Source organism: Pelodiscus sinensis, chromosome 7 (genome assembly GCF_049634645.1).
Source record: "Pelodiscus sinensis isolate JC-2024 chromosome 7, ASM4963464v1, whole genome shotgun sequence".
In the NCBI taxonomy this organism is placed as follows: Eukaryota; Metazoa; Chordata; order Testudines; family Trionychidae; genus Pelodiscus; species Pelodiscus sinensis.
Window position 1 is genome coordinate 7,776,134 of NC_134717.1, and position 25,509 is coordinate 7,801,642.

Below are 25,509 nucleotides of genomic sequence, written 5' to 3' on the forward strand. Positions count from 1 at the left end.
ATCTGTTGCACAAGTTTCCTGGCTACAAGTTCAGGCAGTGGGAGTTGTAGGTCTGGTGTGGTAACCTTTGTTTCTTTTGTGCCTTTACAAGTCTAGTATTTGCTCACGTTTCCCCAGTAACCAAGAGGAAGGCTGGCCTGGTGGTGGAAGGGACTCGGAAGAACTGGGCGTCAATGGCCAACTGTGCCACAGGAGTCTTGGGTGATGATGGGCAAGTCACTTAACCCTTCTCAGCCTTAGGGCCCAATGTGTCAGACAAGGATAACCCACCCGCTCCGTCTTCTCTATTTAGATTAACTGGGCCAAGAGCTGCTGGATTAAGTTCATACAAAACCTTGCACATTTAGCTCCGCCAGGACCTCAGTGCACCACTGTGATACACGTCAAGAATGAGGTCCAGTGGAAAGTCAAGTTGCTATTTCTCTGCTCACCAGCCCCTGTATTGGAAAAGCCAGTCCGCCCAGAAGCACGCCGTGAAGATACAACAGGACAGGTCTGTGCCTTGCTGAGCTTTCATGAAATGTTCTTCACTGTCTGACGAGCTCCCCTACCCAGCATTACTCTGATGATGAGGAATATTGGCCTAGAACAGAGTAGCGCTTGATACAAAGCAGAGCGCAGACATGCCAAGAGATTGCCAGTCTCCGATGCCCAGGGAGAAGAATGGTTTCCATTTAAGAACAGAATAGGTGCAGGGCACAGGTGAGGGCAGCCTTCCTTGCACTGCCATCGGCAGAGCGCCTTCAACCCTGCCCGGAAGGCCGGCTGAAAGATGAGGATGTATTTCAGTCCCAAGACCTGGCCATTTGCTCCTTGTTCTCGCTGATAAAATACCCAGTTCAGAGTGCCGTTCAGTGCTGGCTGTGCGGGGAGAGGGAACAGCCTGCGCTGTGAATAGCAGCCCCTTAGGAGGTACACCGGGGTTGGCAAAATACAGCCCGCGAGCCAGATGCAGCCTGCCACGCCGCCAAATCCAACCCACGGGAGCTTCAGCCAGGCTCCCTACCTGCCCCATCCCCAAGTGCTGTTCAGAGCAGCTTTGTATACTGCACCCGCCGCCAGCATAATTGCTCATCTCCCATTGGCCGGTTTTGGTTTCCTGCCCTCCCACCCCCAGTCACAACCTCCTTCCAAACCCTGCACTCCTACCTGCACCCCTCCTCCAGGTCAGAATCCTCTTCTGCACCCATGCCCCTCCCAGATCTCATACCCCTCCTGCACTCCAATCCTTACCCCAAGCTCCCTTCTGTACTCAACCTCCATCCCAGACCCAGCATCTCCTCCATTAATATCATGGAAAAGTGCAGCCCTCAACCACTCTCCAAATTCTTGGACAATTATTGCCCGCCTTTGAAGCAGACAGACACCTTTAGCTCATTTATAACATGTACAGCCCATGGACACTAAGCTATAGTTCCGCTTGGTACATCAACACAAGGAGTATCCTGCTGGGTTTCCTAAACAAATCCAGGGGAGAAAGTGAAGAAAAGGGGGTAAGAAGTGGGCAAATCTAAATCTCTCTATAGCATATTGGCGCCTTCCCCACTGAGGGTATGTCTACACTACAAAGTTAATTCGAACTAACAGACGTTAGTTCGAATTAAATTTGATAGGCGCTACACACGCGAACCGCTAGTTCGAACTTAATTCAAACTAGCGGAGCGCTTAATTCGAACTAGGTAAACCTCATTCTACGAGGACTAACGCCTAGTTCGAATTAACTAGTTCGAATTAAGGGCTGTGTAGCCACTTAATTCGAACTAGTGGGAGGCTAGCCCTCCCCAGCTTTCACTGGTGGCCACTCTGGGCACCACCAGGGAAACTCTTCTGCCCTCCTCCCAGCCCCGGAGCCCTTATAGGGGCATGGGCTGGCTACGGTGCCCGTGCCAGGTGCAAGCCTGCCAGCACCCAGCCAGCAGACCCTGCACCTGGCATGGCTCGAGCCAGCCACCCACTGCCACCCAGCCCTCCCCCTCTTCCCGGGACCAGGCTGGCGGCTCCCGGGAGACCTCATCCACGACCTCCGCACTAGGCACAGGAAAGTGGCCATCTAGGGCAGGATAGCTGCCAGCCTGGCAACCCAGGAGCTGGTTGGCATGAAAATCAAGGTGGTCCACTGAGACCCCCGACCCTGAGCCCTGAGATTAGAATGGCCGTACTGGGTCAGACCAAAGGTCCATCTAGCCCAGTAGCCTGTCTGCCAACAGTGGCCAACACTAGGTACCCTGGAGGGGATGGACCGAAGACAAAGACCAAGCCATTTGTCTCGTGCCATCCATCTCCAGCCTTCCACAAACAGAGGCCAGGGACACCATTCCTACCCCCTGGCTAATACCACTCCATGGTCCCAACCTCCATGACTTGATCTCACTTCTCTTTAAACTCTGTTCTAGTTCTAGCCTTCACAGCCTCCTGCAGCAAGGAGTTCCACAGGTTGACTATTTGCTTTGTGAAGAACAACTTTCTGTTGTTAGTTTGAAGCCTGCTACCCATTCCTTTCATTTGGTGTCGTTTAGTCCTTCTATTATGGGAACTAATGAAGAACTTTTCTTTATGCACCCTCTCCACCCAACTCATGCTTTTATAGACCTCTATCATATCCCCCCTCGGTCTCCTCTTTTCTAAGTTGAGAAGTCCCAGTCTCTTTAGCCTCTCCTCATATGGGACCTGTTCCAAACCCCTGACCATTTTAGTTGCCCTCCCCTCTCCCACCCTCTCTCTTCCCCTCTTCCACTTTCTTTTCCCAGTCTCCCTGAGCTTTGTTCAATAAAGAGAGTTTCTATTTTTGAACACACGTGTCCTTTATTTTGTACATCAGGAAGGGAGGCTAGGGAGGGGTAAGTGGAAGGAGGTGAGGGAGGAATGGGGTACGAGCCCCCGATGGGGAGGACTGGGCTGGCTCTGCGGGCTCGTCGGGGTGGAAACTCTCCTGAAGACCCTTGATTGACCCGCCCCTCCGGATGGCAGCCTGCGGCAAGTGCAGCCGGGCTGATGGCCGAGTGCTGTGATGTGCCGAGTGTGGGCACTCAGAGCACTCCAAGCCAGGACTGCTTTGCAAGCAGGGAACCCCTGAGAACTGTCTGTCCGGGGTGGGGGTCGGGTTCCTATAAGCACAGCCCTCGGCTAGCCTGAGGCAGCAGCTCCACGCTCTAAGTCCTAATCTGATGCCCTGCCGGCACTGCTTCCGGCCATCCTTAACCTCAGTTCAGGGTCCACTCAGTGTGGACATGCTAGTTCGAATTAGCAAAACGCTAATTCGAACTAGTTTTTAAGTCTAGATGCGCTAATTCGAACTAGTTAGTTCGAATTAGTGCTGTAGTGTAGACATACCCTGATATACAAACAAAGCCAGCAACCAGTGGAGAGTTTGTCAGGAGAGGTTTGAAGGGCACCGTGGCTACTTCTTATTCGTGGCCTAAAGTGCAGCTCGTGAAGAGACTTGAAGGTAAAAACAGCTAACTGGGACAGTTCTCAGTCTCCTTTGATGGACAGGGGCTTTCATTCAGAAATCAAACACAGCAGAAAAGTAGGAGAAACGTCAGAGCTAACGTGACATAAAAGCCAAACTTAGAGATGAAAAGTACCAAGCGCAAAAAAAATAAGGTTCATGGAAATGTTCCAGAAGCCTTGGTGGCTGTCATCAGTGAAATACGAGTCCAACTCTGCCATCTGCCCTCACTCGGTCGCACTTACACGGCACAAATCCACTGCTTCACACCAGTCTGAGATTAGAACCAAGTCCACTGGCCTCAGCGGAATTTTTGCCTGCCTGAAGACAACAAATTGACTGAGCTCCATTTAATGGAGAGGGGATGAAAGAGAGGACAGAGGGAAGGATTAAAAACCAGTCTCCCCGGTTGAAGGGCAGCCACGAAAGTCCTGGTTTGTATGCACAGTTGTGCTTTGATGCGCTGCTTATTCTGAGCCCCTTGTTGCCTGATGCAAGATTGACAGTGATGGAGGGATAGCTCTGTGCATCCCGTTGTGAATGTTCCATCCGCATGAGCAACAGGAATTATGCGTAGCAGCATGCAAGGCTTGTTGAGGCAGCATTAATTTTGCTGATGTTAATTATTGTGCCAATTAATTATGTTAATTATGTCCCTTCTATTAACACAGAGCAGCTACACAAGAGATCTTACAATGGCACAGCTGCATTCAAACAGCAGTGCCACAGTAAACTCTCTAGCGTAGACCTAGCCAAAGAAGTGCAACAGATGGACAAAGAGTCCCAACGCCTGGTCGTGAAAGTGAAGAGAAAGAAGAACCAACTTGATAAACAAGTCTTAGAAACAATGGGAAGCCAGGGACAGACCTAAAATGTGTCTGGCATCTGCAAACCTCATGTTAGCAAAGGGCAGGCCAGATGGGAACGTAATCCTTTGGAACGCTCAGGATCTTGTCAATAACGGCAATGACCCTTAGAAAAAAGAGCCAATTTCTCTGGGTCATGCAAAATGAAAATAATATTCTTGCAAATGCAGCTATAATTAACTGAGAACCACACCCCAGTCAGAGCTGGCCTCCCAGCTTTTTGTACTCTTCGTTTAGGCAAATAAAAGACTGTTCCAGGAAACATATGAACATTCAAGCACAGTCATGACCCTATAAAAATTCAGTTCCGTGAGAGTTAACGTCAATACAAAACAGCTTTCTTCATTTCCATAAATCTCCAAGTAAAAAATCCAAATCTCCGGCTACAGAAAAGTCCAGTGGCCAGATTTGGACACTTAAAATATAGCCAAGGCAAAGATTTTCTTCCTACTTCCTCTTCTGGATAGCTCCATCTCCTCCCCTGACAAACAGGATTTCAGGGTGTCTTCTTCAAACCACCTCACTTTCCTTTGCTTCCCATGCCTGCATTGCCTCCTGCTGGGACACATCCTCTTTTCCACATTGAGGATAGTAACCATAGTGAAAAGCATTTACTCCAGGGGCTGTCATATTAAGTTTGTGCAGGGCCTTGCACCTTGAGCTGGGTTGGGGTTTCTTGTGCACTACAGCAATATACACTTAGCTGTAAGAGGACTTGCGCCCTCACGCCACGCGGCTACAAGCTATGCAATATGAACCTTCTGAGGACACCTTGTACGTGGAGTAGTTTACAACAGGGTTGCTGTTGGAGAAGATTTTTTAAGACAATCTGCAATAGGCCCGGAAATAGAATTACATTAAAACAGTGTTTGAAAAGTTGCACTGGCGAACAGGGGCAGCTCGCAGGGTTCAGGCTCCAGGTGGACAATGAACCAGGGGAGGAGACGGCGAGAGACAGGAGTGAGGAGTCAGTCACTGGAGCGTGGCCTGGATGGATCGGACTATTTGGTTATTTGACCCGTAGGCTGGGTCTCTCGCCGCAGCCAACAAGAATCTAGGGTTTCAACCTTTTGCTGATGAGATTGGCGCTTGTCAACTTAATGCAACAGTTCAGACTAAATTCCTTGATGTCCTTCAGAAACTATCCCCAGTGATCCCATGGGGCCCATTATTCTCTCGTAACCTGCGAGTGCTCCTCAATGTCCCCCCCAACCCTGCTCCCATCCAGAGGAACCCAGTCCAATTCTTCTCCACCTCATTTGTCCTTTTTCTCCCTCTACATAGCTAAAAACTCTTCCCATCTGTCCCTAAAGTACCCGCCCTTCCCTAGTGTGGCCTCCCCATCCTCCATCAGAGCAGGGGCGACATGTGAGGAGGGCACAAGGGGCCACATGACCCTTCAACCACTGGGCACAGCCAGCGGAAGTGGAGTAAGATGGTCCCATGGCTTTGCTCCCCCCGGTTGCGCCGCTCTGATAGAGGAGGCAGGATCGTCCCACACTCCCCTGCAGGATGTGGAGCGACAGCAGCTGAGGGAGCAAGCAGTGGGGCCGCCTTGCTCTGCTTCCCCCCACTGCTGCTGGTGAGTGTAGGGAGGGGAGCAGCAGACCCCTGCTGCCGGTGCCAGCCCTGCTCTTCCCCCAACAAGGGTGGTCTGGGGGACTAAGTGGGGCAGGGACGAAGCAGGAGAAGGGAGAGGCATGGCCTGGGCAGTGGGGGGTTATCCTGGACCTTCTCCAGGCTGGGAAGGGTCATGTGCCTCTCCCCCCCCCCACCCCGGTACCTCCCGACCAGTTGCCTCTGCATCAGAGCCCCCTCCAGTCCATGCAGCCACTGCTAAGGTCTTCCTACCCAATTCTTCAGGCTCTATCATCTGCCCCAAATCCCTCTATTGGCTCCTTCTCCACTAAACCAAGTTCAAAGACTCTTGCCACCACCTTCAAAGACTCTACTGAGTTCTGTCCATCCTCTTACTGACCTGTTTTATTCCCTCACTCAAAGGCTACGTCTAGATTGCATCCCTTTTTCGTAAAAGGACTGCAAATTAGACGTATCACAATTGCTAATGAAGCGGGAATTTAAATCTCCCCTGCTTCATTAGCATAAAAATGGCTGCCGCATTTTTTCGGCACGGAGCTTTGCTGGAAAAAAGCACCAGTCTAGATGCGAATCTTTCGGAAAAGGCTTTATTTTCTGAAAGATTCGTGTCTAGACTGGCGCTTTTTTCCAGCAAAGCTCCGCGCCGAAAAAAAGCGGCAGCCATTTTTATGCTAACGAAGCGGGGGAGATTTAAATCCCCGCTTCATTAGCAATTGCGATACGTCTAATTTGCATCCCTTTTACGAAAAAGGGATGCAATCTAGACGTAGCCAAACAGTAAGACCAACCTGAAGGCCCCATGTCAGGCTCCTGAGCTTCCTTCCACGTGTACCCTCAACCCATGGAATAGCCTTTCATAGAGAGCCCACAAATCTCTCCCCATCTGGATCAGATCTTGTATTGGTTTGTGAGCTCCTCAGGAAAGAGACCAGGCCCTTTTATCACAAAGGAGGTTTCATGGCATTCGAGACTCAGGGATCGTTTCAATGGATAAAGACATTTCTCCTCAAAACAAAATGGCATTTGGATTAAAAGACTTTAATTTCTGTTTTTAAGTTAAGCCGAGGCACGTCCAACTCTTCCGCTGTGGAGAGGTCAATGCTCCCACAAGACTCTGATCCACAAGGAACGAGGAGGAAACATTTATAAACGCTCCTCTCTATGAGTTAACCCACACAAGTGCCCATTTAAATCAGGCCTCATCATCTGCCAGCTCCAAAAGGACTCTTTGTTGTGAGGCTGCACGGCAAGTTATGATTTATTTTTAAGTTAGTGCAAAATCGTTGCTTAGTCACCCACAAGAAAAACACATCAAATCTGATTAGAAGGCGGAATTTAAAATTCCTTCTCCCCACCCCACAAGAGATTATCCCAGAAATAGTATTTCAAAACAATTCCTAGAGCAATGCAAGCTTTGGCTCTTGCTCAAAAAGGGCCATGTCTAGATCAAAGGGAGAGACCTGCTAGCAGAGCTCCACCTTTTCCCTAAACAGCAAGGACCAAGGATTTTTGTCTGAGAAATACGGTAGATAGTAGGGATGTCAAATCCCGTTTAACCGATTAAACAAGGGTGGGCAGGGGGGGCCCGTGGATGGGGGTGGCCCCAGTTAGGCTGGAGCGCCCCCTGTAGGGCTGGCAGCCCACTGGTTAATCGTAACCGGTAAGAGCAATGCTTACCGATTAACCATTCCCATCCCTAGTAGACATGGCATAGAGCAGGGGTTCTCAAACGTCATCGTACCATGACCCCCTTCTGACAACACAATTCCAGGATGGGGGAACCAGAGACCACGCCCCACCACCCAAGGTAGACAGGCTACAGCTGAAGCCCAAGGGCTCGTCCTGCACAGAGGGCATGTAACCTTAGACCCGGGGAGCGGGGCTTGAGCTTTGGCTACAGACTTGCTGGACTCCAGGGCCAAACACCAGCCTTGGCAACCCCATTCAAGTTGGTCGGGACCCACTTCGGGGCCCCAGCCTGCAATCTGAAACCCCCCTGGTACAGAGCCTTGCAGAACCTAGCAGAGCAGAATGAAATCCTTTCCTTCCGCTGGGGAAGGGTAACGTGTGGCGCACAGAGCGAGCTGCAAGTATGTAATGAGAGACAACCTGCTGGAATGGGGCAAGACAGCTTCAAGCACATGCATGCCTGGAGCACAGGCGACGTTCACCTGCATGCACAGAGCCGACCACTTAATCAGCGCATTGATCTTGAGCGGGCTCTCCGTACAGACCTCGCTTCCGAGGGAGTGTTCTAGTCACTTAAGGTATGTCTGCAATCAGACCCCCCCCTCCCCCGCCCGTCGCTGGCTTGTGCCGGCTGGCTCCAGCTTGTGGGGCTCAAGTGAAGAAGCTGTTTGACTGTAGTGTAGGCATTTGGGCTCTGGAATTCTCTGGCCTCTCCAGGACACATGCTCAAGACACAGCAGGATTCAGCACTTCTAATATAGTTTGTCCGGTAGAGTCCTCAAAAAAAAAAAAACCCCCCACCACCTATTCCCATTCTATTCATGCTCTTCTGCTTTGGACTTTGGTCCTGTTAGCCGCTACTGCCCCTGGCTTGCTTGTGACCCTATCAGGGACAAGGTCAAGACTGGATCTCCCCCTGCGCTTTCAGGCACATCCATTCTAGGTGAGATTGTCAGAAATGCTCAACACTGGCCCGGCTCTGCTCCCGCTGAAGTCACAGCTCAGAGGCCCACCCATTTCCACAAGAGCAGAATTAAGGCAAAGCCAAGTGCTTTGGAAAACCCCAGTCTGTGTCCATGGCACTGGGCCAGCCTGTGGACTTCCCTGGGATAACACGTTGATAGGAAGGGCAGAAGCTGGTTCCTTGGCCAGGTCTATATGGGGACACACAGGAGAGGGAAGGCAAATCAATGAATGGTCTGAAGTCAATGCCTACGCGTTGGTGCCTTAAATACCCCACCGGAAGCTCTCTGTGACTCAGCTCTCCTCCACACACACACACACTTCTAGCTTTGGGGGGTTTTTTTTAACTCCAAAAATTAAAGGACAGCGAACAAAAGTCATGTTACTCCTGAGTCAAAGCAGATAGTGGTGGGTTTGAGGCACCTAACCAGAATTTCTGTGCATTGACTCCATGCCTTTAATGGATTGGCCATAGTCTCCTGAGCATCCTCAGATAGCCAAGTCCTTTGTCTCTTACAAAGATGGAGCAGGAAATACCCCATCTTCAAAGCTCTTGGCGGGACAACAGGGAACAAAGCCCGAAGTCACAATGGGGCTTATCGGAGATGTTCAAATATTATCAGCCTCGCTTTACAAAGGGAACGTTGACACTGTCCCATCCAGGGAAATCTGATGGTTTGCCAGGAGCAGAATGGAGGGAAGAATTGCAAATTAGCATCTCCACCCTTCTCTGGGGCTAAGGCTAAGTGGGAAGAGAGAGCAGCTTGATATGGGTCTAGGTATTTTGCCGGCAAAGGTGCTATTTTGCGATTGGTTGCTTCGAATGTTAAAGGATCCCACTGTCTCCATGACCAGAAGGCCTTTTCACAAAGATTCACCAGCTTGTCTACCCTCCCCTTTGATCATTTCAGACTGTGAGCACCGGAACACTTCTTCTCTGGTTTTTATTTTTCATGGCTCATATTTAGTGCCCTAGAAGTTGGGGATATACCATGCATCGGAGCAGAAGGGGGCATAAGCAACACAGCATGGAGAAGCCTTTTAGTATTTCATCTGGCAAAGGTCTTTGTTAGTGACCGGGCAGAAAATATAGTGACAGCATGATTCATACCCAGAAAGGTGCAGGTGCAAAGCCTTATGTTGCAGAACCCACATCCTGAAGGGTGCTAAAAGGGCCTACGTAGGGTAAGGCCAAATTCCACCTACAAATGTGCGCAAGTCCTGTCAAAGACACTGTATGGGCACTGTGAGTTCATCTAGGGGCAGAAGCTGGCTTGCAGTATAGGCAATACGGAGCGCTAAACGGCCAAGTCAGACGCTTAGCTTTGCCGACTACAGAAGCTTGGAGCAATGACATTCCACCACCGTGCTGAAGTAGGGCCAGTATGAGCGACGTCACGCTCTTCCTAGAGTAACGCGGAAGCATCATCTACCTTCCTGACCCATGCGCCAGCAATTCCCTGGAACAGAACTAGGACACGCATCGCTGAGTCGTGACAGTGGTGCTCCTAACGCTTACCAGCTTGCCAATCTCACCCGCCGGCACAAGACTCCCTCAACCCCATGGCTGAGATACCAATGCATGTCAAACAAAGCTGCATTTCAAATGGTCCGAGTCCAATCCACCATACATTGCATGGAAATGTGTGGGCCAGATCCCCAATTAATGTAAGCCAGCCCTGAGTTCATGGGCGTTTCACCGACATCAGCTGAAAACCTGACCCACATGTGTACAAAATCCAAAAAACCCAACTTCCCCGCCCCCCACAAACCAGAGGAGCATAATTCAATTGTGTCATCATGGGCCATTTCCAAATGACAGTCTTTCCTGTAGTTCCTTACCTTGGTTGAGATAGGTCAGGGTTTCTTCGTGCAGCTTTACAGCAGGGGAGGTGGCTGTGCAGAGAACGTATTGAAACGGAGGCAGTTTGGTGTCATTCTCAGGAGACAGTTGGGGCTCCTCCTGTTTGAAGATCGGCAGCGCGAGGACATCACTGAAACACAGAATTAGCCCAGGTTTACAGCCTGCGACTTGCGAGGTGCCCACGGCGAGGCTCCAAATGCGAACTTCTCTCATGCTGCAGGTGCCCACGCGACGCCACGGAAGAGACGGCGATCTCGTCTCACGCGCAAGGAGTTATACACGCTGCAGCGGGAAGGTGTGAATTCCAGCGCAGGGTAGGCTCAACAGCGCTCCCTCTAATGGAGCTTGCATATTAAAAATAGATGAGTAGCTGCGGCAGCGTGAGCCGCAGGAGGGGATGGCGGGCCCCACTACACATCTATGAACACGGTTACTAGCCCCGCCCACCACCACTGTGGTGACACACAGGAGCGGACTGGCAATCAAAATAGGCCTGGGAATGGCCCTCCCCATGATGTCACCCGTGTGCCCCTCAAGCCCCACCCCCTTTCCCTGCGTCACGTCCGGCACGCAGCACAAGTGGCCGGTCAGGCTCCGTGTGCCACATACAGCGCGGACGCAGAGCCGCTCAGAGTGCGGGGCAACAGAGGCCCGTCACGGGTGGATACAACGGCCCACCAGGAAAATCCCAGTATCCCGCCGGGCTAGTCCACCCCGGTGACACGTGTGTTTTTAGAGCACACGCTAAATCGAAGTTATGTCTCCGCAAACTGGAGTTTACACCTTCCAGCTCTAGCGCTGAAATTTCTTCTTAGGGTTTGAAGAGTTTGGCTTCTGCAGAGTAACAGGGCATGCAGTCCCCCTGCTCAGTAACTTAGTAACAGGCATCTTTAACACATAGCATCAGTACACCAGAAAGTCCCCAAAGAATGACTTGGTTGAATAGAAAGGAGAGCTGGCTGAGAAGTGGGTTTTGTCTGGAGGAGAGAAGGAGGGTGAGGAAACAGTGAACACTAACATTTCTTTAAAAACAAAGAAGAAACTTCTGAAGAAAGTTTTGGCGTTCACACCCAAAAGACAAAAGCCTGAAAAAAATATTCAGGGAAAGTAAATAAAAGCCCCTGATGATTTCTAGTAAGAACACTGCAAAGTGATATTTTTAAAAGGCAGAATTTGCTATCCACCCATCAAAGATTGCTTGGTTCCCTCTGCCCCACTAAGCCACAGCCCCTTTCTCTCAGAAGTAAGGCCTCCCTCCTTGCACACACTAATCCCGTCAATTTGCTTCTCCCAGAAAGGAGCCTTCTTCCCTCCAAGCTACGCCCTTCCTCCACCTACCCCTTTTCACTCCCCCACAGAACCATGCCTTTTCCTCCTACAAAGTAGATGCTTCCCAAAACTGGTCCCACCCACCCCCAAAGCCAATAATTTCATCCTGAACTAGTCACACCCTCAAAATTCAGCCCATCCCGCCAACAATTGGTGCGACTGATTCATAACTCGGGGCTGGTCAGGGCACCTCAGGAGAAAGGGTGAGGAGGCTGGGGGACTTCTGGCCAGAGTTAAGTAATATACTAGTAGGGTTAATGATGGGTATTGGGAATGAGCCTCCTTCCACATCAATCCACAGTCGCTCTGCTGTGCAGGAAGTTTATACAGCCTACTGGGGTGTCTCTGCCTCATGCTACCAGGCTGAACTGCTTCAGGATTTAGCCCATATGAAGTAGCATGCTTCTGTATGTATATTTTCTGTAAGTACAAAGAATTGGGCTGGTTTGGAAAGGAGAAGACTGAGAGGGGACATGATAGTGGTTTTCAAGTATCTAAAAGGGTGTCACAAAGAGGAGAGAGAAAAATTGTTCTCCTTGGCCTCTGATAATAGAAAAAGAAGCAATGGGCTTAAACTGCAGCAAGGGAGGTTTAGGTTGGACATTAGGAAAAACTTCCTGCCAGGGGTGGTTAAACACTGGAATAAATTGTCTAGGGAGGTTGTGGAGATATTTAAGAGCAGGGTAGAGAGACACCTATCAGGGATGGTCTAGACCAGTGTTTCTTAAACTTTTTAAGACCAAGGAACACCAAACAATAATTTTTTGTTATGCAGAACACCAAGGGGGGGGAAAGGTTCTTGAGCTGTTGAGCAAACAAAGGGGGGGCAGCTGTTGAGCAAACAAAGGGGGGGCAGCAGGCCTCTGACTGCCTGGTCTAGACAGTACTGGGTCTCCCCTAGTCCAGGGGACTGGACTCAATGACCTCCCAGTTCTAGAATTGTATAATTCCATTATTTTTGTACCAAGAGATAGTTTCCAGCCTTCTCATTCAGCTCAAAACATCCTGACTTGGTCCAGGGTTTTATTCCAGCCCATTACAGGTTAGCCAGGCACCAGGCTGGCTCCAGATGTCAGTTTCTCCAAAACCCAACAGGTCCAGCCATTTGACCTAGGCCCCTCCCCTAAATCTAATTTAAAACCCTTTAGCATTTAAACTACAGACAAGATTGGGTCAGATGCTGCCCTCGGCTGCTTCTTCACAGCTCCCACAGTTACCAATCCGACCTCCTTGACAAGGTTCACACTGGCAGACCTCTACCAATTTCAACGTCATCGATCTGGAGCCCATCTCAGAGGGCAAAATGAAGTTCACCTGCATTAAAAGCACCAAAGCATGACCAGTCAGGGCATCCCCAGTGTGCAGAGGGAGGCCTGCTTCCCAGCATGGGTAAAGAGACTCACTGCACTTCTCTTGAGCTAGCGCCCTGAAAACAGTAGAATGGACGCAGGTCCAGGCTAGCCACCCAAACTCAGATGCAAGGAGTTAGGCAGTTTTGGACTTAGCAGCTAACCCAGGCTGCCACTTTTAGCATGTTAGCACAACTCTGGGCAGGTCTACACTACAGCCAAAGGTCGGCTTAAAGGACGCAATTTCAGCTATATAAATAACAAAGTTGGCGTTGCCATACCTTAAGTCAAGCTTTGGTGCCATCCTCACAGCAGGAGGTTGACAGGAAAAATGCTCCCATCAACTTGCCTTACAGTGAGGAGTACCAGCACCAACCCACAGGTGAGCCCTCGGTGTTTGATTTAGCAGGTCCTTACTAGACCTGCTAAATCGAACACCAGAAGTTCGACTACCACAGCGCCAATCTTCCCGCAAGTTTAGACATGCTCCTCTATTTGCCCATGGGGAGGGGGTTCATGCCCAGCTGGAGTGTAGACACATGCTAAGGAAACAAATGCCTGTGTTAGCAGCTTTATCTTGCTATGCCTCAGTATAAAGCATCATATTAGTCTTCCCAGCTTCTCTATTGCTGAACCCTCCCCTTCTCTTCATTCTGTGCAAGTGGTAAGACCACTAAATCCAACCAGAGCACCTCCTGGCTCAGAACAGATCTTTATAGCCACCTCTTGTCTACACCAGGCACATGAAACCTCTTGACTATCTGGTTCTTATGGCAGGAGCTCTGTCCACTGCCTTAATGCTCATGTGCACAAATAAGCATAAAAAATAACCATATAGGCACATGGAAGCATTGGCATGCTTGGGCAGGTAAGAGCATTAAGGGGTTTGCTCTGCCTGAGGGTTAATGATCCACTTATTGTTGGCTCTTAACTCTCAGCACCTGCAACCTCAGGGACCTCTCACCAGCTCAGTACTCTGCCATCTGCAGTAAAGGCTCTAAAGTTCCTGGTTCAAAACCAGCAACTCCTGTTTATGGAGAAGTAAAGCCATGGAACAGATCAAGCAAAGAGCAGGGAGTTTATTCCCATTCTATAGCCAACCTGAAAACATCTAGACCCATTTTTATTTCACAGATATTAGACACTCTCGCAGTTCTTCCCTAACTGGACCACCACTTTTTTCCTAGATAGCTTATTACAGCAATGAAGATCCAAATGAAGATAAGATTTTTCAAAATAGAGTATTTCTTCTACAAGGATCCCACGATATTTTTCACACTCATATACAGAAATCATTCTCCAATGAAATGCAGTCACCTCTGCTGCACAGAAATACTGCTTCATGCCCTATCTGCACAATGCCCTCAGGATACAAGTTGCTTTACAGAAAATATAACATAGTCCCCTAGCTAACTCCTGAAAATGCAAACAAGCAGCCAGTGTTTGAAAGGCTGAGCCGATAATTAACAGGTTTGGGCGAGTGATATGTTCCTCACTTGGCTGAAATGTCACCAAGAAACTGAGAGAAGCAGAAATTAAGTGCCTAAATTCCACATATCATATTTCAATTCAATTCCTCTAAACTTGCAAAAAGTACTTCAGGATTGTTAATGATCACAAGCATTCAAGGACCTTTAATTCCATCAGATAGGTCTGTAGAAAGTCTAATCATAAAACATAACTGTGAAACTGCCCAAAAAAGCACTATTGTATATAAGTAAATAGAATTTTTTATTCTTATAAGGCATAATCCAAAGTCTACTAACTGCAATTGGCTTTTGATCAGGCCCGTACAGAATATTTTATTTTATGGTATTTGGCATATAGAGTATCAAAGAGTGTGGCAAAGAGACAAGGTTTCAGCAGCCAGTCAAGGACTGAGACCATATACACAACAAGTATAGAAATTCAGACATGGCAAAGAGAACCAAACAAAGAGTTGAAAGTTGTTACCCAGTCTATTACCAGTACTTTGGAAAGCAGTTTTATCAACCGTAACTGAGGTTCCATAACAGTTCCCATTCTAAGTCTCACAGCAGTTATTTTTAAAATTTCACTTTTAAGCTAAAGTTTTCCAGAATTGATCCCTGACTGAGGTCCCACGGGTCTTTTTTTTGGGGGGTGGGGGGAAGGGGAGGTATGTGAGAGGGAGTTTGTTGAGTGATTCCAATATTGGGAGAATAAGGAACATGAAACAAATACACTATTCCCAATCAAGATTATCCTCCCTCCCAAAAAAACCTCTTTGAGGCCAGGTCTGCACTATAGACTTCTGCCCATCTAACCGTGGTTAGGGTTGTGAAAAGAAAGAGATGCAAACTCTGATAGACACAGCCTGCCAGCAGAAGTCTTTAGTGCAGATATGTACAAAGGCAAAGACATTTTTCCCAGAGAAAACTCACAAGGTGTGGTTCTAGTCTAGTCTGCAAGGACAGTAGTATTCTATGATTCTATGCACTCTAGGAAGGCTTTCAATCCGTATAGTATTTCTAGACCAGTGAGCATTCAGCCTCCTCTGATAGATACTGCCTGAAGCCTTGCTAGTACTGGGACTTTTTGGCAGCGGCATACTCACACCAAGGCGTACACGGACAGCACTGAGATAAAACAGGCATTGGGCTTATGTACCCAAGTCGTCTACCACGGTACATCACCAACAAGCCTCTTTTGCACAGTTGCAGCATGTGCCTTGGGGACTGCACTGGTGTAGATACATCTGTGTAATTGTCTCTGCACCTTTTCCTCGTCTAGCCCTGCTGCAACAAGTTCACGTTTGGCAGAAAAGTTGCCCTCCCTGATAACAGGTATCTTCAAATGTTCCATTGCCAAAACGTGGCGGGGGAGGGGGGAATATTGAGCAGAATTAGGAAGCATCAGAAAGTCTTCTGGTCAGCAGTTACTGTGCTATGAGTGAAAGGCATGCTGCTCTCCTGGTTCCCTAGCAGCCAAGGCAGCATGCACATTGTACCAGCCCTTGGCTTGATGCAGTCTGCGTCACTCGTCTATTAGCTCGGCACAGAGACAGCTGGGCAACAGCCCCATCCATGTAAGTTATTAATACACATACCTTAGGGGAGGGAACATGTCATGCAGACAGTCTAAGGTGCCCTGGACCTTCACGGCAATGCTTCTCTATGTAAGAGAAAGGGGGAAGTACTCACATCTAATATCGTACCACTGGAGAACAGCAAGGGATTTTGTACATGATGCCACCTGTGCATACAGGGAGTAGAGTTAAGTACACAGGTCTACCAGCTGAAAGGGTGCTTCAAAGAGGGGGCAGGGTGTCTAACGCCAGGTGCCCCATAAAAGGGGGAAGGCAGGGCACCCAAACCTCTAGGTATCCCAAGGATGAGGGGGGCAGATAGGTGACCCAATCCCCTAGGCACCACCAAAAAGTGTCCATGTCATAAGGTCCCAAGGGTGCTGGACATTAGATGAGTCTCTGTAGAAAAAAGCCCCCTCCTTTGCCTTTGGCAGCAGGCTTTTGAATGCTTAAATGGGCTAGCTGAATATTCTGGGAGATAGCTTAGAATGGGGAGATATGCTTTGAAAACAAGTGATCTGGGTGTGAACCAGCCCCTCTGCTGGTGTAAATCAGCCATTCATCCACTTCCCCGGAGTTGTGCCATTTTCCAACGGAAAGTCTTTCCAATTTTCATAAAAATTCAGCCAAGTCAAAAATGAAATTCCCACTTCAAACAGGGAGGAGTAAATGCAGGGTTCTTCTGCATTTGGTTTGACGACCCCTATGCTTAAATAAGACATTGAATTAAATGGGACTGGTATGAAAACAAGACAGGCTACAACTGGTTTGGACAAGCTCACAACCAGAAGTCAGAGCCAGTTAGCCACCCTCCAAAAAGAAAAAAAAAAACCTCCTGTCCCGAGAAAATCTGATGACTTCCTAAGATCCAAGAAAGCATTTTCTACACTATAGCCTCTTGACAGTGCTTGACTGAGAGGGTTTTAACTCCTGTCTTTGAAGTGTTCTAGTGACATCCCTACAGAAGGCAACTCTGGAGGGCAAGATCACACAGAGCTCGACAGACAGGGTGCCCCTTTCAATGCTACTGAACTGACACCCCTGGCAAGATGTGGGGAGAGCCCCACCCAGCCCAGCTTTCTGAGACGCAACGGCCAGGCCACGCACATCCCTTAAGCCTGTTCGTGGCTACAGGCAGGGGAAGGTGGCCACGTTTCCAAAGGACCCAAAGAAGCCGTTCTCAGAAGTGAGTTTCACCTGGAAGCAGCCCAAACCAGCTCAAAGGCAAAGGCACAAGCCGTGCGATTTACAGGCAGACGCTGCTCTCCGTAATTCGGATTCTATTGGCTTCACACCAGTGCAACCCGAGTGGCGTCACTCCGCCGCCAAAGGAGATCCTCCGCCGGGTGGCTTTGCGCCCAAAGCCGGGCAGAGGGGACGGTGCTCCCAGCAACACGCAGCCGCATTGGCAGGGCGGCAGGCTCAGCCCAGAGGCAGCAGCACACGCCGCGCGGTAGGGCAGGGTCAGGGGGCGCATCCAGGCTCCAGCCCGGCCACACGCGCGCAGCAGGGAACTCGTGCAGAGCGCCCAGCGCAAAGCAGAGACTGGGGGAGGAGGAGGGAACATCCTCTTGCTCCTGCTACGCTGCAGTGACCCCCCCCCCCGGGACCGTCTGCGCCGCCTGCCCAAGGGCACCGACCTCTCCAATGCGCCATGGAGCGCTCCAGCGCCCACCCTTCCCCGCGCGCTCCCCTTCTCCCCGGGCTTCTCTCGGCCCTGGCACGGCGCGGGCAGGGGCGCTCCGTGCGCCCTGGCCCGTCCCGCCACGGGAGGCCGGCGCCGGACTCACCGCAGGTAGCTGCCGGTGGAGTGCTGGTTGTAGTGCTCGGGCTGCGTGTGCCAGAAGAGCATGGTGAGGCGTCCTGGGCAGTTTGGCCTGGCACAGCGCGCACCGCTCCGGACCGCGGCCGCCCGCGCGGCTCCCTGCGCTTTTATTGCCCCGCCGCGCCACCGACTGGTTGGCTGGGCCCCGGCGCTGAGCTAAGCTGAGCCCTCCCCCTGCTCCTCCTCTCCGCGGCCCGGCCCGGCCGGCTCCACCCGGGCACGGCTGGGCGAACGGGGCGCGCAGGTAGTTGTGGGGCCGCGGCTTCCCTGGGGCGCCTAGCCCCATCCGTGCCCCACAGAAGGGCCAGGACCCCTGATCCCAGAGGGCACTTGGCGCCCCAACACTGTGTGTCCCACAGAGGGGACAGGACACCTCATCCGACAGGTGGCCCTGGGAACCTGGATAGGGCGCCCAAACCCCTAGGTATCCCGGGGATGAGGGCGGGGGAACGAGGTGGATAGGTGCCCAATCCCCTAGGCACCCCCAAAAAGTGTCCATGTCATAAGGTCTCAACGGTTCTGGACTAGATGAGTCTCTAAAGAGAACAGCGTCAGAGACTCTGTGTGCTAAGTACATAGTCTTTGGGGATTCTTTATGATGAAGGGCAGTGTGCCTAGGTAAGGCACGATCAGTGTACATGATATGCTCTGTAAAAAGATTTTATTAAACAGCACCAGAGGTGTTTGGGGCTGTGCCTGTGCTGTCTCTTATATGCCATTGACAGTTATCACAGGTAAAGCACACACATTACAAGCCAGGCAGCCAATGCTGTAATAAGCAACAGCTGAATGTAAATTGGTGTATTTGTTTATATAAAATAAAAGAGGAGCCTTCTAAAACTCTAGGATCACTCACAGGTTTAAAGGGAGTCTGTCAAATATCTTACATCAGAGACTGTTTAAAGACTGGGGTGCAGTATGTGCTCCAGATATTTTTTTGACAAAGTAGCTCTCTTCCCATCATGCCTAGAGGTCAAGCCAGCAGCTCCCATTGACTTCAGTGAAGGTTACATGTGTGGATGTGCAGTAACCATTCAAGTGTATTTTAATGTATCTGGTCTATTATTTAAGATGATCAGAGCATTGTAATCGCATCTCTGCTCCATTTTATAGGGCCTGCCTTCTACACTTGATCCTCTCACTGAATTTAGCATCATAACATTTTGCATAGGAAATGTATCCCCATTTTACAGATGAGGAGCTGAGAAGTGAAATTACTTGCCCAAGGTCACATGGGAAAATTGTGGCATCCAATGTCTTAACCACAAGAGCATCCTGCCCATCCCCGCCCCAAGCTTATATCACCCCTTCTAGTCCAAACTGCTGTTGCTAAAGGCAACGGTGCCACCTCCAACTCCTTCCCTGCAGGTCTCAATCTGTATTTCTACTGCATGAGATTCAAGTATCTCAACCTACAAAGCCCTGTATAGCCTCATCCCTATCTATACCTCTGTTCTCAAGTTCATCCTTATGCCCCCTATGATCTTCACAGTAGGGAGGTAAAATTGTGATTAATCAGCTAATCGAGTAGTCAATGGGGGGGGGGGCGCTTGCTACCCCCACTGCGGCTCTGCAGATTAAATGTAGCAGGAACCAGGCGTGCTGCAGCCCAGCACCGACTACATTGAAACTGCAGAGCCGCAGTGGAGTTAGCTCCCATGGACGGCATGAGCCTGGGCTGCGTGCCAGCCCCAGGAGCTAGCCCTGCTGTGGCTCTGCCTTTTAAATGTAGTAAGAGCTGCCTCCTTGCAGGTTCAGTCAGAGCCACTGTTCTGCCCTTCTAGGCTGTTAGGTGGCGTTTTTGTATATTGTTTAGAAGCTGCAATATTCCACCCCAGAGGTGGCTGCTTTTCAGTGGTAGGTGACGATATTTTGATTTAATTATTATTATTTAACATTTATACTGTAGTAGCACCTCAAGGCCACAACCAGCTTGACCTCTGTTATGATAGTGCTGTACAAACACAAATAAATGGCAGTGAATCCTGTGTATTTATTTCCTACTTCACAGAAGTGATGGGAGGTTGAGTCAGCTAATATTTGTAACACATTTTGAGAAATATATTGATCAGCATTTATTTCTTTCAGACTAAGGAAGTGTTACAAAAGAAGAATTATTATACGACAGAAAAGACAGTACTGAAAGTATTTTCTAGGGTCTCTTTAAAATAGCTTCTCTTCTTTTACCCAACTACAATATGATAAGAAAGCTTGTTTCTTTCCAAGCAAAAATATTCTATTTGCATTTCATTTTTTAATGCTTTTAAAAACATTTAGCAATAAAAGCACAGCTCAGCTCCCACAAGTCAACATCTGAGCAACACAGCTGTTGTGGTACTTGCTGGAGCAAAGTATCTAAATGTGGTTCTTGCACAAAGATTCAACACTACGTTTGTTGAGATGTCCGTGGACATTTGTAAAGAGTAAATATCCTTTCACGATTCTGGCTATATTGCAGCATTGGCTGGTAAAATACCGTGTGAATGATCCAATCAGGTCTGACCCACAGATATTAGATAGCGGTTAGTCAACTATTCTATAGTCCCCGGAGGCAAGGCTGGCAGCCAGTACAATCCGGCCTCACTCCCAGGGAGGTGCCTGCCATGCCATGCTGCTGCCTCTGTATCAGAGGCAGCAGCAAGGGGTTCCAAGAGAGAACTGGTCTGCGATTTAAAAACCAGCTGTCCTCTTAGACCGGCTGTCTGCTGCCCCACACTACTGCAGTAGTCTCTGTCCATCAGGGGGGTCCCAGCTTCCCACAGACAGAGGCTGTGGCGGGGGGGAAGGAAGAGATGGGGGAAGCTGCTGCAAAGCAGCCTCTGTCCACAGGATGCTGGGACCCCCAAGGACAGAGGCTGCTGCTGCAAAACAGCCTCTCCTGCCCTCCACCCCTGCGCTGCTGCCTCTGATACAGAGGCAACAAGGAAGGGGGAATTCGAGTAATCAAGAAGATTAACCAGTAAGACTAGGCTTATTGGTTAATCGTCTACTTGACTACTCGTTCACGTCCCTAGTCTGGCCTGTTGATATTTTGTTTGTTTCATTCCTAAAAATTAAATGTTGGCTATTGCATGAGTTTAAAATAATTCTGTTTATTTCCTCTCCTCTTTCTTGTTGCTGAAAACAGAAGGCAAAGTAACATTTGCTGGTAATCTTCTCCCAGCACCTTTCTCCTTTAAATCATCCTGCCTTGGCCCCTCCCTCTCTCAGCCAAATCTGTGGGGAAAAGACACCTCTGTTCTTCATCTGCCTCTCCTGAAATAAATTCTGCTTCGTCCCAGTCAAACTTCTGCTCTTCTCTGAGTATGGAAACTCTCTCAATATCAAATCTGCTCTCCTGGTTTTTTCAAATTACGGACTTTATCTCTCTCTCAATCTGCTTTTCCTCCCTGTTCCTTCTGCTCATCCTCCTGTTGATAGTTGAAGTCAGTGTACTTACCGTGGTATCTTCCATGCTGTAAGGTTGGCAGGAGTTTCTCTCTCATCAACACCAGCTTCTCATCTTCTTCTGGTGGAGAACTGGCATTGATGGGATGAGAAAAGGAGGGTCTGAGGCAGAACATGTTTGTGTGTTTATGACAACTAAATATACTATAATGGAAAGAGAAAGATTGTAGAGTTTATTTACTCCCAATTACAAATTCTTACATGTTAAAAAAACCCAATAACTTGCATAGACTTAGGCCAGGTCTATACTACACTCAGTTGGCTTAAGGTACGCAATTCCCTCTTCGTAAATAATGAAGCTGGAGTCAACGTATCTTAAGATGAGCTTGGTACAATCGCCATAGCAGTAGGCTGATGGAAGCAAATGCTCCAGTCAACTTCCCTTACTCCTAGTGACAGCGAGGGGTGCCAGTGCTGACGGGGGCTCCCTCAGAGTTTGATTTAGCAAGTCCTTACTAGACCTGCTAAATCAAACACCAGAAGCTCAATCTCCGGCACGGTAAGTATAAATGTAGCCACAGTCCCCATCTTTCCAAAGATGGCAAAATGGTGGATCAACGTTAGCCCTAGTCCAATCGAATTCCTCTTGGCACACCCCAACACCTACCCAGATCCCACTGACTTCAGAATTATTGCTCAGATCCACCTGAGGGTTGTACAACCGGGATCACCTCACCGATCACTGATATGCAGCAGTTTGGGGAGGAATGTTTGCTTAGCAGCTCAGTGCAGCATTACATAATAGCTAAAGATTTGTGTACCCAGCTGACAGTACATGAGGATATAGGGCAAGCAGAATAGGGTTACCCAGGCTGGAGTTTTGCCAAGATATCAGATCTACCAACCCTACTCTGGCAAAAAGTGCTTTGAACTATGTTCTGGAGGAGCAATTCGTCACCAGTCAACCCTGTCACTGGGCTTCCGTGTTAATGACATTGCGCTGAAAGCCCTCATTCAACTCAGAGGGCTGTTCACTCTGATGCTTAATGATGACCGTTTAAAATGTCAACAGTGATAGCTATTTATTGCTGAGTCATTTCAAACCACCTCCCAGGCCATGCTCGGTGTCCCTTGGAGGCCCCATATCCATTTAGCTTTTACCGAAAGGCTCAAATTTCCAGAAGTTCTGGCTTCCACACAAATAGTGGTGGCACATTGAAAACTGAATTTTGGGGCAGGGTAAAACCAACTTGAATTTAATATCAGAGCACATAACCAAGAGAATACCACACAGATAAGAAAACAAATCCATCCATTCATTAAAAACTTAAATGTTTTCTCATTTACCAAAAGCTGCCACCAAATTTCCAGCTGCTATCAAATCTCCAGTCACTGCTGCAGAGCCTAGGCCCTGTTTGCAATCCTTGATCTGTATTATCGCTGGTAATTACAACTGGCCCGATTTTATCTATTATTTTCCTTCCCAATGAACATTTCTTCTAAAACCCTGTTGTGAAAACAAACATGGTTAAACAATGATATAACTGAGGACAGGACAACAAAGTAGAAGCTTTTTAAATGCTAGTTTTATGTCTGTTAGCATGTCACATTGCACGTCACATTGCAGTCCCAAGCTGCAAACACCAGAATGACAACTCAGCCCCACCAGCCAACTTTTCTGTTTGGTTTATGTCCAGTGTAAACAAAGTGTTTATTTTGACATTGCTGCAGTGGAAAGAGAGAATAACATGCCTCACACAAAGAAGGAAATGGTTTAAGAAACGAAAGGTTGCACTTTTATTCCTTTAAACAGCTTGCCTCTCAACAAAAGCGTCCTCAAACTCCAGTACTTTATTGTGTTCATTATGGTAGTGCTTAGGGACCCACCAAGATCAGCGCTCCATAGGTGAGTGCCCCCTGGTGGCCTCAGAGCACCCCCAGCCTCAGTTTCCCTTCTTGGCTCCCCAGATAAACTCCACTCGGGTTTTTCCAGTTCAATCACAACAGCCTTCCTCAGGGTCTGATGTAGTAACTTAAAATTCAAAACTAAACACATAACCGTTCCCTCCTGGGACTGGTCTAGCTAGAACTGTTCCCCAAGACTTGGGATTTTCCTTGCAACAGGGCCACAGCCACCTTCTTCTCTTTACGGGAAACTGCCTGATTCCACTCAGGTGAGGCTCATTCTGTAATGAGGTTTGTTTGGCCTCAGGCTGGTCAGACCAAGAACTAGGAGCCTCCTTACAGACAGTAAGTGCTGTACTGACATACTAGCAGACTTACCCACTGTTGCCTGGGTCCTTAAGGACATGGCTTTAGGGCTGGGGCCTGTTCTCCCCTCTCATCAGTTGGGGCCTGTTCTCCTTCCCCCCAGGCCACCCCACTCCAGCCTGCCTAGGGCCTGTTCCACCCCGCTCCCCCATACACCCATCTGAGCCCACCCAGAGTCAGTTCTCTCTCTCCCTCCCTCCAGGTCACTTCTCAACCCCACCTGGGACCTGATCTCTCCTCCCTAGTCTCTCTCTCTGGTTCTGCAGCCAAGAGCTGGTCCGGGGAAAAGAGGATTTTGAGTGGGGGAGGGTCTACTTACTCAATGTGCTTGCAGGCAAGATGGCAGAGTCCCAGCCCTACCGGCCACCCCCTTGGTAGTGCAGCTGCCCCACTGGCCACTCTACAGAATGGCTTTCCAATGCAGGCTGACTGCCTCTAGTGGCCACTCTCCTATCACGTCCCTCCGAACAGCAGCCCCTCCTTTTGCATGTTATGGAAAACAGTCCTTTTCCTGGGGCTTCCAGCTCTCCTGGCACAACCAAACATGATCTTGCTTTACATTAGGAGAAGAGGAAGCTGCCTACCAATTTTGGTGACTTTAGTTCTTACCATTTAGAAGGAGTTCTTGAACAAACGGACTCACAGACAGACAGGTGCACTCTAAAGGTGCATTTACACAGCACAGTTATTTTCAAATAACGGACGGCTTATTCCAACTTCTGTAAACCTCATTCCATGAGGAATAACTCCTCTTCCAAAATAGCTATTTAGAAATAACCGTAGTGTAGACACTCCCCTACAGCTATTTCGTAATTGCTTCTCACCAGGGCCATTCTAAGCTCTAAGTCAGGGTAACGTGTCCACATTAGGAGAGCCTGCCTTGGACTAATTTTGAGACTTCCCTGTTGTGTACACATGCTATTTTGAAATAAGCTGTTTTGGAGTATTTCTTCTGGAATAGCCTATTCCGAAATAAGTGTGCAGTGTAGACGAACCCTGATTAGATTAGATTAGATTAGATAGATAGATAGATAGATAGATAGATAGATAGATAGATAGATAGATAGATAGATAGATAGATAGATAGATCCTGTCCCAAAACCTATACAGATATGACAGACACAAGGTGAGAGAAAGGAACATAAAACACGAGCAGATCAATCAGGTGACAGGGGATATGTTGGGGGAGGGAGGAGTTTATGTAGGATGGTGTTTGCTGACAAGGGAAAGGAGGAACTGAAAGGGATGGAGCAGGTGAGAAGAGGGAAAGGTAGGAGTTATGAGGATAAGGTAGAGAAGCCTGGGATGAGAAAGGTTTGGAGCAAAAAGCCAAAGTACTGCAGTTAATTTATTGCTTGAAATGGCAAATGCCAGCCAGTCACATCAGTACAAACTACACATGTCAGTAGCAGTTTGCAGGACCAAGCTCTTCTTTAATCTGTGTGTTTAATGCTCTTCTTCGTGTATGCACAAATGCCTCAGGTGACACATGACCAGGACTCAGCACCAAATTTGGACTGCTGTTGGGCCATGAGCTTGCCTGGGCTGAGTAGTGATAGAGTGTGACATGACAGCTAATCCATACCCCTCAGTGCTTTACTACTGTGTAGTTACTTACGCTTGTGCAAAGTAAACACAGGATGTGTTCAGATCTGGATTTTCTGCTCCTTTTGGGTGCGTCTACACAGCAGGGCTTAACTCGAAATAAGCTATGCAAATTGAGCTACGTCAATTGCGTAGCTTATTTCGAAATAGCTTATTTTGAAATGGGGAGTGTCAACCCAGCACTTATTTTGAAACAGAGCACTCTTCCTCTGACTTCACTTACCCCTCATGCAATGAGAGTTACAGGAGTCAGAGTAAGAAGTCCACC

The 25,509-nt window shown here is 48.8% G+C and overlaps 1 protein-coding gene across 2 annotated transcripts in view; it reads right to left on the reverse strand.

Moving 5' to 3' along the window:
• The window catches only part of TFCP2L1 (transcription factor CP2 like 1), a 52,647-nt gene extending 34,524 nt beyond the window's left edge, over positions 1–18,123 (reverse strand). Inside the window, exons 1-2 of one of the 2 annotated variants that reach the window (XM_075933078.1) lie at positions 17,944–18,123; positions 10,408–10,559 (exon numbers count right to left, since the gene is read on the reverse strand). In XM_075933078.1, the coding sequence (XP_075789193.1) occupies positions 10,408–10,559; positions 17,944–18,005 (214 nt within the window). In that variant the 5' untranslated portion in view covers positions 18,006–18,123. Of the gene's footprint in view, positions 1–10,407; positions 10,560–16,174; positions 16,282–17,943 lie in introns of those variants that run through there. The other variant, XM_014580915.3, reaches the window with a different exon arrangement.
• Positions 18,124–25,509: the final 7,386 nt, after the last annotated feature.